This window comes from Haliaeetus leucocephalus, unplaced genomic scaffold (genome assembly GCF_000737465.1).
Source record: "Haliaeetus leucocephalus isolate CR32 unplaced genomic scaffold, Haliaeetus_leucocephalus-4.0 Scaffold41, whole genome shotgun sequence".
Lineage (NCBI taxonomy): Eukaryota > Metazoa > Chordata > Aves > Accipitriformes > Accipitridae > Haliaeetus > Haliaeetus leucocephalus.
This window is the reverse complement of record NW_010972477.1, coordinates 3,394,763-3,412,262: the sequence shown is the minus strand read 5'-3', so window position 1 is coordinate 3,412,262 and position 17,500 is coordinate 3,394,763. Positions and strand designations below refer to the sequence as shown.

General features: G+C 36.2%; 1 protein-coding gene across 2 annotated transcripts in view; it reads left to right on the top strand.

Annotated features, from left to right (window-relative positions):
• ATP9B (ATPase, class II, type 9B) overlaps positions 1-17,500 on the top strand; it is a 152,294-nt gene that overhangs the window by 92,443 nt on the left and 42,351 nt on the right. For both annotated transcript variants that reach the window (XM_010577071.1, XM_010577063.1), the window contains exons 11-12: positions 6,007-6,167; positions 16,325-16,467. In XM_010577071.1, coding sequence (XP_010575373.1) covers positions 6,007-6,167; positions 16,325-16,467 — 304 coding nt within the window. The remainder of the gene's footprint in view (positions 1-6,006; positions 6,168-16,324; positions 16,468-17,500) is intronic.

The window sequence follows — 17,500 nt, the reverse complement described above, 5'->3', positions numbered from 1 at the left end:
AGGAGGAGGGTATGTAACTAATACAGCACAATCCCTATATGGATGCCAGAGTTTAAGGAGCCATTAACCTTTTCAGTTTCTTAATATGCTCTGTGCACGTTTGTATCATTCTTCTGTGTGACAAATACGTAGCAAAGTCAGAGAACGTAGGTTGCACAGCATCTGACTACGGGCACCTTAAGGCGCAAGCCAGTGACTGTATAAAGGTATACGAAGGGTAACTTTTTGCTAAGAAGGAAATGTAGTAGTTTCGGTACACAATCTGAATTGTTAAAGCCCTTCGAATAATTCTGAACTTTTCAAACGAAAGGAGGGAAATAAGCGACCTGGGAAGGTACAGTGCTGGGGGCTGCATTCCGGACAGAGAGCTGTAGAAAAGAGGAGCTAGTGCCAATCTGGAGCACCCTCTGCTGCCCAAACTGGACATGGCAGGTCTTTCACTGCCACCGCTCTCCTTCTCAGCCTTCAGTCAAATTACAGCCAAATACTGAAATAAGGTAGAGGCAAGTATCAAAGATTTGGCTTCCTTGTTAGATGTCTCTTTTTAGAATCTGTCTTTACATCAGGTTGAAGAATATTTAGAGACGTTGGGATAGTCGAGCAAACTGCGAAAGTGTTAATGAGAAGCAGATGCGGTCAACTGGGCGTTAAGAATGGGTCACCTTCAATCTCTCTCATGTTGATCTTTTGAAATGTGATGTTTTATTACAGATAGAATAAAGCATTGGCGTTAGGATAAATCAGGACACAAATGAAAAAGATGACACACTTAAGGTTATGAAATCCGTGGTTAGTGTTTGTCAAAATGAGTGCCTTACTTCAAGCAACTGAGTCCACTATTTCAGTACAGTTGTGGATATAGCTCACTTACAGTTTTTATTTTAGTAGACTGAATTAGAGAGGGCTAAGCACCTCTAAAAACGTGGAGAGGACTTTCAAGTTTCATTCTGAGTATCCAAACTCAGATGATGTTGAGTCTGGAAAGGCAACAATATAAAATGGACATATAAAGGGGGCAGAGAAAGAAAGGTTTGAGTCTTCGTTTTCTTTTAGCATTATAGATATTACTAGCTACAAAAGGGAATTTTGTTTCTAAAGTGATTAGGTTATTTCAAACATAGATATTATGCAGTTATGAATAGCCTGTTGAAGTAAAAACAGGCAAGTCAGAAGGGTAATTTCAAAATGTAATAAACTTATTTTGCTTTTAACAGTGTTTAAGCCTCTGTTTTTGAACATGCATCAAAACATTAAAAAAAACCCAACATTATCTACTTGCAGCTTACTCTTCTTCCTTTGGATGATAACCGTGTATTTCTTTTTGAGGTTTTAAAATATTTCTATTCTTTTAAATGCTTGTCTGTTGGATATGGCTGGGTTTTGTAAGAATACAGAACAGTAATTGTAATTTGTTTCTCTGGGGATACAATTAATGCTAAATATCTAAAAATGTTTCTTGAAATTAGTGTAGAATAGATGTAATTCAGTTCCATAAACCTGCAACGTTAACATAATGCCAAATACTTCGTTTTGTTCAAAGTGATGTTGGGTTGCATTAAAGCTAGCAGGAAGGATGCATACTTTTTTTGCCAAAGGAAATACAGAAAAAGTTATCGGAATCAAATGGACTATTTTCTGGTTATTACTTTTGTATAACTCCACTGGTGTGGACTAAATAACTAAACTTTATTTCATTTTTACTAAGTAGAACCCCTCCCACCCCCCCAATTATTGCTCTAATTCTAAAATGAATAAAACTTGTAATAGGTTTTTAGTGCTTCAGAAAATGTTTTCAAGGTTTGTCATTGTTGCGCTTGCAGCTGAACAAGTGATTGGGCTGTTTGAAAATGGATCTGAGAAAGCAGAGAGGTGACTTTTTACAAAATGGTCACTTTATATATTTCAGTGTTTTCTTTGCTTTTGCTACCTTTGAATCAACTGCTTAAAAGAATGAGTAAGATATTGATTAAAAAGTGTAACATACTGTATGCAAGATATGGTGGGGTTTTTGTTAATCAAGACAGGCTTGTAGAGAAATGTATTTGTCAGACCTTTACTTGAGTACAGTGAATTAAGGAAAGATGCTTCCTAAACTTGAATTCACTTGCTTTACTTGTTTTGATTCGTGGTTATATTAGCTTAATGTGGTTATCTGGATTGCCGAGCAGTCAAGAATTTGAATCGTAGGAATAACCTTAAAATTAGGAGATCTAACAAAGAAGAAACAATTACAGATTCTGAAGTTGCTGTACATGGTTTTAGTGTCAAAGATTAAGGTAAACAGATAATGATGTGTCTATTTAGTCTTTAAACACAGATTAATAATCTATTATTCCTAGGGACTGTAGGAAAGGTTTAACAGATTATTGAAGAAAGCCATAGGGTTACAGATATATGCAGCTAACTGTATATAGTAGTCTATAGAAAAATTATTTTTTTGTAAATTATGAAATGTCATGAATCATTTTTCTTAGGCAGTCTTGCTTTTGTCAGCCCAAAGAAGAAAGCTATATTATTAGAATTTTAGTAATTTTAAATACTTACCTTACTCTTTGCATAGCTGCTTACGTCTAGGTTTAGACTAGAATTAATGAAAACGTGAATAATTGACTAGTATTCGAGGTTTAATAAAGTTAAGTTCAGAGCATGGATTAAGAATAGGAAAGAAAATTTTTATGCTTGTGATGCAAATTAAAGCCAAAGTCTATCTCAAACATACATACCATGAAATTTCATTGTCGTCAATATGGTGTTTGTCAGTGCAGAACTGGACTGATTACTGAAATATAATTACCTTTGTGGACGAATTTGGTGGCAGGGGGAAGTATCTCCTAAGATACTTCAGCAATATTAAAGTAGCACCCTTAAAGGCCTGTTATTTCTAATGCACTTTAAACTGTAATTGAATAAAAAATGACTGCACTGGACTATTTTGAGAAATCTTTACCATTGTGCAACATGTAATTATAGAATTTTGCATCTAAATATTCCAGCATAAAAATATTTTCTCACTTTCCAAGTAATACACTTTTTATAATATTAGAGGAATTGTTCTATTACTACAATAATAGTTTCAGAGGATAACCTTTCCCAAAAGTTAAGCATTTAGGGCAGCAATAGCAATATTGCTGTTCGTGTTTGACTTCAGTAGTCAGAAAAGTTTTGGGTTTTTTCGTTGCTTTCAACTTTTGCTAATTAAGATTTTTCTTATAAGATAATGACTTATACCTTGTGGTCCAAAATGTGCGGTTTAGACTTTTAATCATTCCCTCATTCAAAACCAAACTATTCTAAAAACTTATAGGCTTTTTTTGGTGCAGGTAGACAATGCCATACTTTTTACTGATGGTATAAGCCATTATTTTACTGAGAACCATTAGCTATTTAAAACTTCGTGCATAAATTAAAGAGGAGCTAAATGGATTTGCAGTTGTTGCCATTAGTAGCATTTTAGATTATACAGGCAATTATTGTGTTCATTATCGTAGAGCAGCCCCTTTGCAAAACTATTGTGGTTGTCTTAGACATTATGTACAAATTTCCCCTTGGAGAATAAAATTTCCAGTGGTGTGTTTAATTTTGTTAACACAGTTGTTTCAAATAGAACAAATATTATGACAAGTAGAAGAAAATTTGGTTTTCTGATATGGGAAATAGCAATAAATGTGGAAAATTACTTCAATTCTTAAGTCATCTATTTCCTATATTGTCATAATTATTCAGGGTATGATTATTTTCAAAAGGAAAGGAATCATTTTCTTAAGATGGTATATTTTACAAATGCTTTGATAAAATCACAATGTAGTTAAAATTAAGTTTACCCACTTTTTCAATATTCAGATGAATTCTAGAGAATATTGCTGAATTTCTACATGAAATGTGTCTGGATAAGTCAGCAGTGTTTCATTAGTTTGAGTGCAGAAGTTGCTTAAGTGGAAAGGCACAGAATTAAACTAATTAAGTGTATTTCAGTACTTTATAGTAACTAATTTTTGAGAAATGGAGAATGCATTTCTATTAAAACTTAGTTTCTTTGTGTGCCGTAAGTAGGCTTTTGCAATTGCCTTCACTTGGCTATAGGAAATTAAAATATTAAAATTGACTACGGCCAATAGTATGATCTACATTAAAAAGGATGACATTATTAGTAACAAACCAAATGTTCTTGAGCAAGAGATTTACTGTGTGAAAATTTTTCATCATCGACTTTTTTATTCTCTTAATATCTCTCCAAACACATTTTGGTTGGATTCCAAACTTAAATTCACATCTGTCTTCATCAATTAGAAAGGTATTAATGCTTTGAATTAGCTACGTATCGGTGTGCAGTGGACTAAATTTAATGTTTCTGTCCAAAAAGTGGCATTCTTTCCAAAGAAGCTCTTTATTCATTTCTATTCTGGGGTGGGGTTTTTACAGAGGGCAGAGGGGGGAGCTGAGGGGAGAGATAGGCTTTCACTACCATGATGCAGGAAAAAAAAGTGTGAGGTAGTGGTTATGCATATTGCAAGACAGTGATTCTTTATTTTATTACAAAAAAAGACCAACTCTAGAAGGCCAGATTAAATCATTCCTTTCACTTTTTAATGGGATTTGGATGAATAGAGTAAAATATGCACTTTGCATTCATTGATAGCATCTTTAGGTTGAGGTAATTGAGTCTTTTTTCCCTGACTGAATGAATAATGACTTCATCTGATCCTCAGCGAGGCCTGAAACTTAGGCTGCCTTTGTCAACGCAAAAAGATCTGGGCTTTGAAACATGCTCTACTTCCCTGGCTTAATTTTTCTTCATTTTAATCCAAAAACCTATTTTTCTCAATAATTCAAGCATAAACTATGTAGTAGTTGAAGCAGCGGAAATTGCAAGATATTTGTCCTCGTTGTGCTGCTTTTTAAATGCAGCTGATAAATCAGCCGCTGTGGTCTTCAGCTGCCTGGTTCTCTAGGGAAGGGACAGCCCATGTGTAAGCAAGATTGCTGGAATTTTGAAGAACTATATTTAAAGTGGTTCTTTTGCAGACTGTTTGTTATCTAAGGAAGTGTTATGTTTTACTGGTCTTACTGGCAAGACTTGGAGATAAAAGGGGCATCTGTGATGGGGCCTAGGAAACTCTTCCTGACATAATTTTCCCACATATTTTACTGACTGCAAGAGCATCCCAAAAAGCGGAGTATATATACTTAGCTTACAGCATACATTATTGAAATGGTGAGAGTCTTAGTTACATAGCTTAAAAATATTTTTTTCATGAGAAACAGTAGATGAAAGAGAGCCTCTCGGTGTTTTTGCTAAAATGGTTCTAAATCAAATACCTTTTTACTCAGGAAAAGTTGAAGCTCTGTTTTGCTATTTTGGTTGGAAAATGGATATTCTACTTGATTGTTGTTGTTTATTATTATGTTAAAATAACTGAAAGCTTCATACAATTAAAAATTATTTCTATGAAATTAGGTCAGATTTACAGACCCCTTTGGAGTACAGTTACAAGTTACGGTACACTAGTTTTGTGAATGAGAAGGTAGCTCGGTCACGTTTGTCCGTCGATTCTTGAATCTACCAGGTTTTTGATCTTCTAGCAGTAAACGAGCAGTAGCTACCCTACAAATATACAGCGCCAGCATTTTTGCTGCATGCGTGACAGAAGGAAAGCGTTCCTGCTCATTTGTTGATCTTTAATTGCCTTTTCTCCTGGCCCTCCTCTGTTCCTGTCCTGGATCAGGGGATGGGGGAGAGACGTGTGAGATGTAAAGGCATTCCAAACTGGCTGGGACAGTTCGCACTGGTTCCGGGACTTGTTACTGTCCTGTAACCACGGACCATCTCTTGCATGCCAGCATAGGAACAATAATCAATTCGGTTATCAAAATGCAGTTAATTGTTACAAGTGCTTGGATTTTTAATAGGTAGGAATAAAAAAAGCCAATAATACCTGATTGTTTGCACTGCAAAGTGTCAGTTGAAGAAAAACTAATGACTAACTTGATTTATACTTCTTCCTCTAGGTTGGCTTGCTGGATCTGGAGCTGAATCAACTGACCAAAGCCCTGTTTTTGGCTTTAGTTGCACTATCAGTTGTTATGGTAACCTTGCAAGGATTTGTAGGCCCATGGTATCGCAACCTTTTCCGGTTCCTCCTCCTGTTTTCCTATATCATCCCGATCAGGTATGTATAAGACTGAAAGAAAAACACAGATGTCTAATTTCACTGAATGTGGCTTTCTTGAAATTTATACTTGCTTCTCATTGAGAAGGAAATTGATCTTATCAGGAAGCTGAAGGAGAAGGTGCCAACAAATCTGCTGATTCTTGAAGGATCACTGTACAGAAAACAATACTGTTGTATTTTTTTGTATAATGTTAATCTTGCTGGAGTAATCAGGATATCTAATCCTTTACTAGCATAAATTTATTAATAAGGATACAATCTTGGTATATCTGAGAATGTGGTTTTAGGAAACGTGCATTTAAATGAACTGTTAGGTATATTTTGGAATTTTATTTTTAATGCTTAAATACTGAAAAGGTTCCATTTCTCTGGTTAAAATACAGACCTTTTACTACAACAATGATTAATTTAAATTGGCTGAATAATGTAGGTGCACTTTTACAATGAGAGGACTTTTAACATGTGTAACCAAGTAGAGACTTGCCCTGAATTAATTAATTCATTAAGCATGAGTACTGTATATTCAAATTGCAGATAAACTGGAACAGGAAATAATACCCATGTGTGTAATCAAGTCTTCTGTGGACACAGAAGTGAGAACACTGACTCTGAAATGAATTTTTTTTTTTTTCCCCTGAGTGGGTATTTCCTTTACAAAATGGAAATATTCTCTCCTGTTAAAATACCCAGTGTTTAGATTAAGGCGATTGTTAATTTTAGATGCTCTCTGAAACTCTTCAGTTTGAGATACATCATTCAGTAAGCCCAGTGGCTAGCTGCAGAGTTAGCAGCAACTAAACTGTAGACAGGTTTAAGACCTATCTCCTCAGGTTTGAACACAATATTTAAATTCATGTAGTATTAAAAAAAAAAAAAAAAGGATTTCATTAGGTATTTTAATCTAAGCTTACATGATTTATGTGTTACTGTGTTCACATTTTTTAAGTACGTGTCTATGTGAAGGAAACTATCTTATTTGAGCAATTTGATACTCAGGAAGTATCTCTCTTAAGGTTTTATAACTTAAAGGACCTGTATTTTCATACTATTTTTGTGTTGCAAGAGTGACTGATTCTGTTGGGAAGTTGAAGGAGAAGCTTCCAGCAAATCCCCTGGGGAGTTGAGGAGACCTCATTGTAGAAACTAGTCATCTTAGAACAGTTTCCACTTCCTTTAACTAGCTCTTGTTTTTTATTTACACATTCATATTTCAATGTTGTGATTTCTAAACACTGTTGTTGTCATAACTCCCTTACTGCTTGTATGATGCTGCTGTTCAGGTCATGTCGTCATTTGCCCCGTACCCACACAGTTACTGAGTATTAAGTAACTTATCCGTGTGAAGAGGCAAAAAGTGCTGCATTCAAGTGATAAGTAAAGTCTGCGTATTGCTGAAAGACGCACTTAATCATCAAAGACATGTAGGGGAAAGGAAAAATGAGCTAAGAGCATAAAGGATCACTTGTCAGTCACCGTGTTCTTCCATAATAAACATACTAAGCCAAAACTTATTAAAATGGTTAAAGGACAGATATATCTTTGTTACTAGATGCAAGAGGATTAAGAGCATATAGGTGGTGTAAGTAAATTTGACTCTATATTGACAGTTCAACATACTCCACTGAAAAACATGTTGATTGAGCAGCTCATTTTCAACTTAAGAGTTGTTTAGTGGACTTGTGGGATAGTTCTTTTCCAAAAATAATTTCTAGGATACACCCAATCCCATTTTTCAATTGCTTGTGGGAGATAATAGGCGAAGTGGAAGTAGTAGAAAATGTGATTGGTTTAGTTTTGAGATGGACCATATAGTTACTCTATGGAAGATCAGATAGGAATCTATCAGAGAATGCTTTTTCCTCTAGAGGTTTATCTTATTTCTATACCAAGTTTTCTTCAACTCAGATCATTCGTATACAGGGTCGCTTCCCACACTGTCAGCAAAATAAACAGCTCCAGTCATGCCGCTGTTCAAATATAACTATACTTCTCTTCCTCTCTTCTGGATGTTAAGTATGGAAATAACTTATTCTTTAGGCTGTATTTGGAGTGTGAACTCTTGGAGATGAAAATTGCAAGACTAATGATGCTGAAGCACCAGGTGTTGTGTCCTCTCATTATTTTTAAAATAGCTGTATGGGGGAAATAATGAACTTTTCACAGGTAAAGGAAATGAGCATGGGAGAGTAGGATTGACTGGTTAGAGGCAAAGTATATCTGAACTCATGCATGCATGAAATGTGTTGATTGATGGTTTTAGAGAATTCAGGAAGTTTCTAAATACAGAGCTTTTTTGCAGTTCTGTTTGGATTTTGGTTTGCAGGGCAAGGGAAATTCTAGGTATGCAATAAAAATAATTTTCCATGGCCAAACATGTTTGGTGAAGATCATCAGGAGGAGGTAACTAACTGTTAGCAGAGTTTAACTGATCTCTGCACAGTATCTCCTATAATTGATAGGAAGAGGACCTTTTTTTTTTTTGCCCTGGGACCAGCTAGTTCCTTGTGATTCAGCTGCATCCTCAATATTCCTCTAGATCAATGTTGCTTCACTGTGTGAAGGGTATTAACCATGGGGCATGTAAGACTTCACAAGCATGAACATAAAGCAACTGTAGAAAAAAACCCCAACACAACCAAACAAAAACTACCCCAACAACCAATGCCTGCCACCCCCCAAAAAAAAAATCCCAGCCCACAACATTGCACACATTCTGTAGTGTACAAGGAATCAAGCAAAATGGAGAAAAAGTAGTAGTAAACAAACATTGAAAGCTTAGCCCAGCTCTTAAGTGCTTGTAAGTTAGAACTATTATGCACAAAATGTTTTGAACAGCCCCATACCCCGAGAAATGTTTGACCCTTAAAAAATGACTCTTCTCTAATTGACGTTTCTTCTTCCCCTTTGGAGGAAGCATAGCCCAGGGAGCCTCTGTAGGCAATCTGTCTCCCTACAAAGTTAATCTATTTTAATTTCTTCAGATTTATTGGGAAAGGAGGATAGAAAGCAGTACTTGACAGACTATCCAAACCAAAATAAATCTCTCTAGGATTATGCTCACCCATTCTCTGAGTTTTTCCATGTTCCTCTGTATTCTTAGGCTTTTTTCTAGTTGGCTCTAGCCAGTTTGAGATGCATTAATGGCTATCCATAGGTTCCTCGAGTGTCACTGAGACCATTTCATTACTTGTTTTAAATAAAATCATTGATTGAAATACATTCTCCATTAGTTTACGAGATCTTGCCTGACTATGTCACCTAGTGCAGTTATCACATAGGCTGGGGGAGCGTGTGTCCTCAGATATCCATGCTGCTGCTCTTTGTGATACCAGCATGGAAGTTCTTAGGCCTGTGGTGTTTCCTTTTCTTTTTTTTTTTTCTTTTTTTTTTTTTTTTAAATAGTAAGGTCCTTTTGTTGAACACCTTGTGTTTTTTTGGATTATTTATTTTCTGAGTGACAAAGGCCAGAGGGCAAAACCAGTCACACTAATGAAAAGTCAGCACCTCAGGCGGAGGAAGATGAGGTAAAGCTTTGTCATTGTTATACTATCTTGTACCTGGTTACCCAGTTTGACTCTATTACTGTGATTCTTTTTGGTTTGCGTCCGCCCAAAATGTAGCCAAGAAAGTTGGGGTGGCGGTTTTTTTCAAGATAATTTAGGCTTCGCCAGGCAGTGTTCAGCGAAATTACTGCCTCGCGTACACAGGCATGTGAGTCCTGTAGCTGTACATGCTTCTGCCCAGCTGTTAAGAAACGTAGAGGATTTACCATAAAATGATAAGGTATTGACTGGGGATCTGGTAAAAATATGTATGGTCCAGGCTTTATATTTAGTAGCAGTTTAAAGCTGGCTTGACAGGGGCTTAATCAGCTGTCTTTTTAGGAGGATCCTTTAGTTTTGGTGTACACAGAAGCTGAAATGTCTTTTATCCTTTCCTTCAGACACCCCAAGGCTCCTGAGCACGGAGCCATTCTGCCAAAATAAGCTGTCCCAAACGTTCGGAAGGAACTGCCTTGCACTTAAGTGGTAAAGTTTTGGGGCACTACCTGGCTCCCGGCTGCTTTTTTCTGGGTCTTTAAGGAGCATTTAAAGAAGGTCATTCAGGTTATGTCAGTCTGTTTTCAGTGGGCAGTGAGGAAAACACTGCTAGGGAGTCTTGTATCTGAAATTCATTAATAGCCAATCAAATCCCAGACCATACAAATATGAAAAAGGAGGTTTTATTCAGTGTGCTGCTGTGTATTCCTGAGATCCGGGGAACTCACGCCTATGCAGGACTGTAATGCCTATAACAGCAGCGAGCAGCTATTGTAGTTTGTGCTGTCCCTGTTGGAGTTCTAATCTGTATAACCTGTAGATGTGAGAGTATCAGTATATGTAGTCTCACATATACAGGCAGAATATATTTTAGATACATGATGCAAAGCTTTCAGGGTGGAAGAGCTAAAGAGCTGCTCATAAAGTAGTTTAAGCAGTCCTTATAAATGTGTATTATGCTTCTATACCATACCATGATATATAATGCAATCTATATAGAGACTGAAAAATACTATATGAAGCTGCTTGGTATTTTACAAACTAATTTTGACTTCTTCATGCAACAGGGCCTATGGTGTGTGCCTCTCATGCTAAGAGTAAGTCTTATGCTGCCCAGTGTGGTGCCGTACTACTGCCTGAGCTAGCTTTGTGCTTTTCTTACAATGTCTGGTATTCGCGCTACATAGAGAAAGCACAACCAGTTTTAAAAAAAGAAGTCATTTTTTTAACTGATGTATTGCAGTAGATCTTTTTCATTTCTAACCTTGCAACATTGCCTGTTTGCTCCTAGTTTTTTTTCTGGTTTTAATCTAATAGTATTACAGTAAGTAATGCCAAATTTGTCTGGAATACACTAAAAATATTCGTGTTTTAAAAATTATTTGTCTTAGACATCTGGTGTCAATATTGTTGCCATTGTGCAAGAGGCTTAATGAAAGAAGGCATCTGACCTGATAAATGTGAAGATAACAAAGAAACATTTTTAATAGGAAGCAATTATTGTTATTCTGAACTGCATATGCCACATCTCTTGTGCCAAGGTGCTCGTTTGACATGCATTCTATTTGTATTTTGGACTCTACTGTGTTTTCAGCCTGTAAGAAATTCATAGATTAATTTTCTCATTAATTATTCCCCAGATTTCCTCCTGAGGTTTTAAGTTCTACCTGTGTTACAACATCTAATTAGCTGTACCTAGGTTGCATGTGGCCCTTGAAAAACCGCGTGTGCCACAGTCGCTATAGCAATACAGGGTTGATATGCATTTTTTTTGCCACACATATTTAAGCACAAATGTGTGGGATTGAGTTCTCTTTTAAAGTTACATTCATTGCCTGGGTTTTATGTACAGCGTTATGTGTACCTTCTTTCATTTCCTTTTATATGCTTACATAATAGACAAAATTTAGAAAAATTAGTCCAAGAGAACTACTAAGACCAATTATGAAGCAAACAAGAACACAGATCTGAGGTTTTTCTTTGGAGTATCAGACAGATAGCAGAGAAAACTAAATAAAAATGTATATAGTGAGCTAATCACAAAAAGAGTATTATATTGAAATTTCATCTCCAAATAAAATACAGGAGGAGGGGAATTAGGCAAAAATAAAGGGATGAGCTATGGGCTGATTTTTTATTTATTTAGCTCTTGATGAAATATTGTGTTTAAAAGAAGTAACTTCTGTTTTGTTCTATTTTTAGTTGTTTAGTGCCAGCTAATAGAAGTTGTCAGGCTCCAAAAATCACTTTCTGTGAAGATTTAACTTTCCAGACATGTTGAAGTTAAAACACTCTTGGTTGTTTCTTGACCAGTAACGTTAAAATTACTCCCTATTGTTTTCTAGATTGTAAATAAGGTGTATATCTGTGTATAGTTTAAGGCTGTTTCAAGAGTAAGGGATATAGGAAGGTTAAGCGGTATAGCCATAGGGGATTGGGTACAGTTTTGGGTACTAACATGACCCAAATATGATTTTCAGTATTTCACTTAGAAAGAAGCCCTGAAAATTAACAAGATACCATCTCAATTACTTCATTTATTTTAAAAATTGGATACCACTACAGGTGCTCATACTGCATCTGGAATTTTGGCAGGGCTTTGGTTTTTGCTGCGAAACTTCTGCTTATACACAGAGCTTCTCGGGAAGTTCTTCCTGCCCACCAAAGCTCGAGTAAAACTATCATACGATTTTGATTCAAATTCATACTTGAGTTTTATTAGGCACAGTATCACTGTTCACAAAATTGTCTTTGCTAACTTCATTACGTCTTGATTGCTTTTCACTGAGTCGTGAAAGGCAGAATGTTTCTGGAGTTTCTAAATGTATTTGTCTGAAACTTTCTCAGTGAAGGCCCTTGCTTATTGGCAAATGTGTCTATTTTGGCTAAAAAACAAAATCAGAAATCTTTATAAAGGGACCTAATGTCATTACAATTTGGGAGAAAATGAAGTTCAGCAGTCCTGTAAATATTAATTTGTTTAACCTAAAACACTCCTGATGTTTTTGAGGGAATAAAAGCAAAAGTATCTGGTTTTAACTAGTAGTAAAAAGAAGTGTGGATTCTGAAATGTGTTGTTGATTCGTTCTGAAGCTGAATTGCAGAGAAATGCCATGCTGGCTCTTGGTAGAATAAATCCCCAAGTTGGATAAAAGTTGCCTTAGGTTTGCCTGCTCTAGGGTAACTAGTGCTGATGTTGAGAGACAAGAAACTTCACACTATTATGTTCACTAAATATGCCTGTTCTCTGCAATCAATATTAACATGCTGTGTCTGAAGATTGCATGTTAATTGGTTTGCTAAAAATTAGTGTTACTGATGCAACAATGTGCTAATGCTACATGTGATGCTGTTCTGTGCATTAATAAATGATATGTATGGAGTCTAAAATTGGATGAAATTGAGAAGGATTTAAAAACTGGTGAATTTAAAATGTTTTTGGTTCTATAACAAGGTTTCTTAAAGTCCACAAAGGATAATATTGTCAGGCACTACAATAGCTTGGTGTTGAGTAAGCTTAGTATCTCCTTCTTTTATTGTGTAAAAATTCTTGGACTTTTCAGTCAAGTATTTCTATCTGTTCCTGTGAAGCTCTGTTGGAGAGACTTCTAGTTTTGAAAGCAAACTCAGTATTAACAGGCCTCCATCATTTTTAGTGTTAACAACAGTGTCCGTAATGTGCTAGGTGATGGCTACAATGATTTCAAAGACAAAATTTTCCTCTAAGACAACAAGCTCTAAGTGAAGGAAGTCAGAGCAGGATACAGTGTACAAATTTTAGAATTAATACTAAAAATGCATCGATAGCCTTCATTTTTTGATTGTTTTTTTTATTATTATTATTTTATTCCTGTTTAATTCCTTACTCATCTTAACAATTCAAGCATGTACTCAATATCTCTCTGTGTGCCAGAAAGCTGTCTTGGGGAGTCATTGGGGAGATGTTATTTCTCTGGAGGCCAGTGGTGCCAGCTTTCTATTACGTCCATCAGCATAAAGGGGGTACACTTTGTTCCATGTAGTGCATGCTGGAAAGCTAGGGTATTTCCTAAAATGCCTTGATGCTTTGAAATACAGATTTCTCCTCACCGCTCAGCAAGAGAAGCTGTCTTTTTTTTTTTTTCTTACCTTTAAATTATATTTAAGTGAGATTATAATTAAATTCATGTAGAGAGTGTTTAGAACATCAAAACCAGGGTAACACACACTCTTATAAAAGATGCAAGTGAAGATGGGAACTGCACTTCAGCTTTGAGAGACTTTTCTGATTTAATCTTACTGAAGTACAGTTTTTGCTATCTGGATGACTTTGTAGGTCTCCACTGGTAGAGCAGCCATGTGGATTTCTCTCTGTGTGCCATGTACCTGAGATTGCAGCTCTTAAATAGAGCTTTTATCACAGAATTCCTGTCTCGGTTGCCCAGGCAGAAAAAAACTATTTATAGCCCAAATGCCTCTTTGAAGTGGCGTGATGAGCAGCTTTCATCCTTCACTTACTCTGCTTACTCCTGGCTGTTCTTAAATAAAGTAAGTGTGCTCGTGTTTCTTTTCTCAAGCTAGTCAGCATCCTTTGTACTTGGCAGGCTAACTAGCAGGTTGTCTTCCCGTAGAGTAGTAAATCTTTTGCTGTTCCTTCTGTTGACTAATACATATCTCAGTGTAAAGTGTGTTACATTGATTCTTATATTCTAACTCTGCAAGTTAACGGATATACATCATACTGGTTGCTCAGTACTCGCTCTGGACTGAGTAAGACAGCATAAAACTGTAGTTAAACAGTGTGAGGCAAGTGACTTCCAGTATTTTTCTCCTTGTTATACTGTAGCATTTTCAATAAAAAGAATCTGGTAGAGTCCTTCCTCTGTTGTCTGTCCTAATTTTTTTTTTTTTTTACATTTATTTGTGTGTCTGAAGGCAGCTGAAATTAGGTATGATACTGCAAAACTAATTGGGGTATATCACCAGGTAAAAGGCTAGTTTCCTGCTGCTGATGATTTTAATGGGAAAATAAGAGCTAGGTAAAGAGCAAAAGACCATCTTGAATGGTCAAGTATCTTGTGGGAAAAAGGCTTGTTTCTTTTTGTGCTGGAACATGTGTTGTCTTCTGCTGTACAAAGGGGAAGGAAAGAGGGGATGTGGAATAAACTGAATTTTCTCAGTGTGTGTTGAAATTTCAGATGTTCTCACAATTCTAGTTAAATTCATCTCTTCTTTATGGGATATTGCAGTTTGTGACTCACTGTTCCCTTCGCTGTTAGCTCGGGTAATTCACAATCAATCTGTCACTGTGATTGCAAGAGGACAGACAAAAACTGTTGGTGGCTGCTGTTTTGGTTATGCTGTAAAGCAGCACTTCAGGACTGTTAAAAAAGGTCTGAAGAGCATTAGCGGTATTTTGACCTTGATAGATACGTTTGAAGAGTTTTAAGAGTCATGTTACTGTAAACCTGCTACTGAACTTGGGACTTTGAGTCCTGTGCCCTGGGCAAGTTAGCTACAAATAGTCCACGTAGCCACTTTCCTAGCTGTTTTTTCAGTATTTCTGTTAGAGCAGAGTCAACAGCAATGAACATGTACCTATTCCTTAGTCACTGTTCCTCTGACATGGTAGCACGAACGTGGTGAATAGCTAAAGGAAAGTAGCGTGTTAAAGTTTTAGATCAAGGTGGCATAGAGTTTTGAGTTGGAGCATTTATTTGGGGGGACGAGCATTGTGATTAAAGGTATCTATGATCAGCATGAGTGAAGACTTTTTTATTATAACATAGGAATACAAGGTGCAAGGGCAATTGATTCTTGTATGACGTAGACATGGAAATATTAACAAAAAAAATATGTAGACACCGAGTGAACTGGAAGAAAAATACTTTTGATTTTGCACTTCTATGTTTAACTTGCTGCAAATTACAGTTTCTAGTACAGAGCTACCCAAAGGTTCCTTATTGCTGCTGGCAGTAGCAACTGCAGCCCACATGTTATCACATGAGGGTACGTTTCACTGCTTGGGCACTACTCTCTTTTTGCAGTAGAGAGCCTCTGTAACTATATTTTGGGAAGGACAAGCAGCATTGTTGGTTGGTTGTGGTGGGAAAGAGAAGTTGACAAATATAGTTGTACTTTCCTAAAGAAAAAATAGTTTTTTGAAAAAACAGTGACTTGAAGAGGTACAAAAATATTTGTACTTTCACATCATAAAGAAAATGTAGGTGGTGGGGTTTTGGTTTTGGTTTTTTTTTTTAACAGATAAAAACTGTGACTTGAATAGCAATCTGGTCTTGTTGATAAAGTGTATATAATAATCTCATCTGTATAAGTGTAGTAATGTAATTCTGTCAAGAATCTCCACAAAGTCTTGTAATCTGTCCATGGAGAAGGCATGGTATTGCATTTGTTTGTATTGCAGTAGCTTCTAAAAGTCTGATGGAGCCTGAATTTCTAATGTGATATGTACTCTACAAACACATAAAAAAAGCATTGTTCCAAAATTTTTGTTGCGTATAGTTTTAAGGTTTTTTTTTCAGGTATCCTAAAAAGAGCTTCTAGTTTTATTTTTATGGTTATAACTTTCACTTTGCCTACTATTCACACTGATTATGGTATAAATTTCCTTTGCAGTTTACGTGTGAACTTGGACATGGGTAAGGCAGCCTATGGGTGGATGATTATGAAAGATGACAATATTCCTGGAACAGTTGTTCGAACTAGCACCATACCAGAAGAGTTGGGACGATTAGTTTATTTACTAACGGATAAAACAGGTATATCAGGTTACAATTCTGAAATATGATGACTTTTATAAAATTTCTAAACTTTATTCTATATTTGAATATGTTAATGTAAGAGTAGATTTAGACTACTGATTTTTATTTTTCAGTAAAAATTTTAAGCATGTGTGTAAGGACTTTGTACCAGTACCAACAGGCTTAGGTAGGCCGGTACTTCCATGTGGAAGTCAGTATTTGGCAGTAATCTCATTTATTCCGGTGGGAACACTCCTGCTATAGTAACAGGACACTGGATAGCATTAGTAAGAGTACTATATATCTTACTCCGAAAAGACTCTGGATTAGCACTCAGGATGCTATTTTATTCTGCACCTCATTTCTACTGCAATATTGTACGATAGTAACAGTGAAGAATGGCCTTCAAGAGAGCAAGTCATTTCCAAAACAAGTCATAAGATCAGCCTCCAACATGACATCTGTTATCCCCGTGAAGTTAGTTGCTCTTTACGTTACAAAGACCAGTCCTAGAGCTGTTGTATGTTTTCATCTTCATAACTGTAACCTGTTACTATACCTGACCTGGTATGCTGGAAAGCCCAACCCTTACCAGGATCAGAAGGTAGGTAAGTGTGTGAAGTAGTAATAGCTTGCAGTACGACTGAAACTTGTTACAGTCTTACTATGCTCTTAATTCTGGATGTATTTAAGGAATCTTAAAGTTTATTTTGGAAAAGATCATAATAAATAACAAGTTAAGTTCTGTAGCAAATACAGTGTTTCTTCTCCTTTCTTGGTTCTTTCCTGAGATTGAATAAATCAGTTCTGGTAGACATACTGGTTTTTTTAAGAAGCTGAACTTTTGAATTGAGAAAGTTGTTGATCAAACAGCTGAAGAAATTTTTTAGTGGTTTTAAGTAAAATATAGTTAAAAATGGTGAGAAAGCGTTTGGGAGGGGGGCAAGGGTTGGCCTCTGTTATACTGTTCAAAAAGCAGAATACACAGTTTACATCTCTTTCTGCTTGAAATAGTTCCACATTCCCTCCCATGCTGAACACTTCCATTACT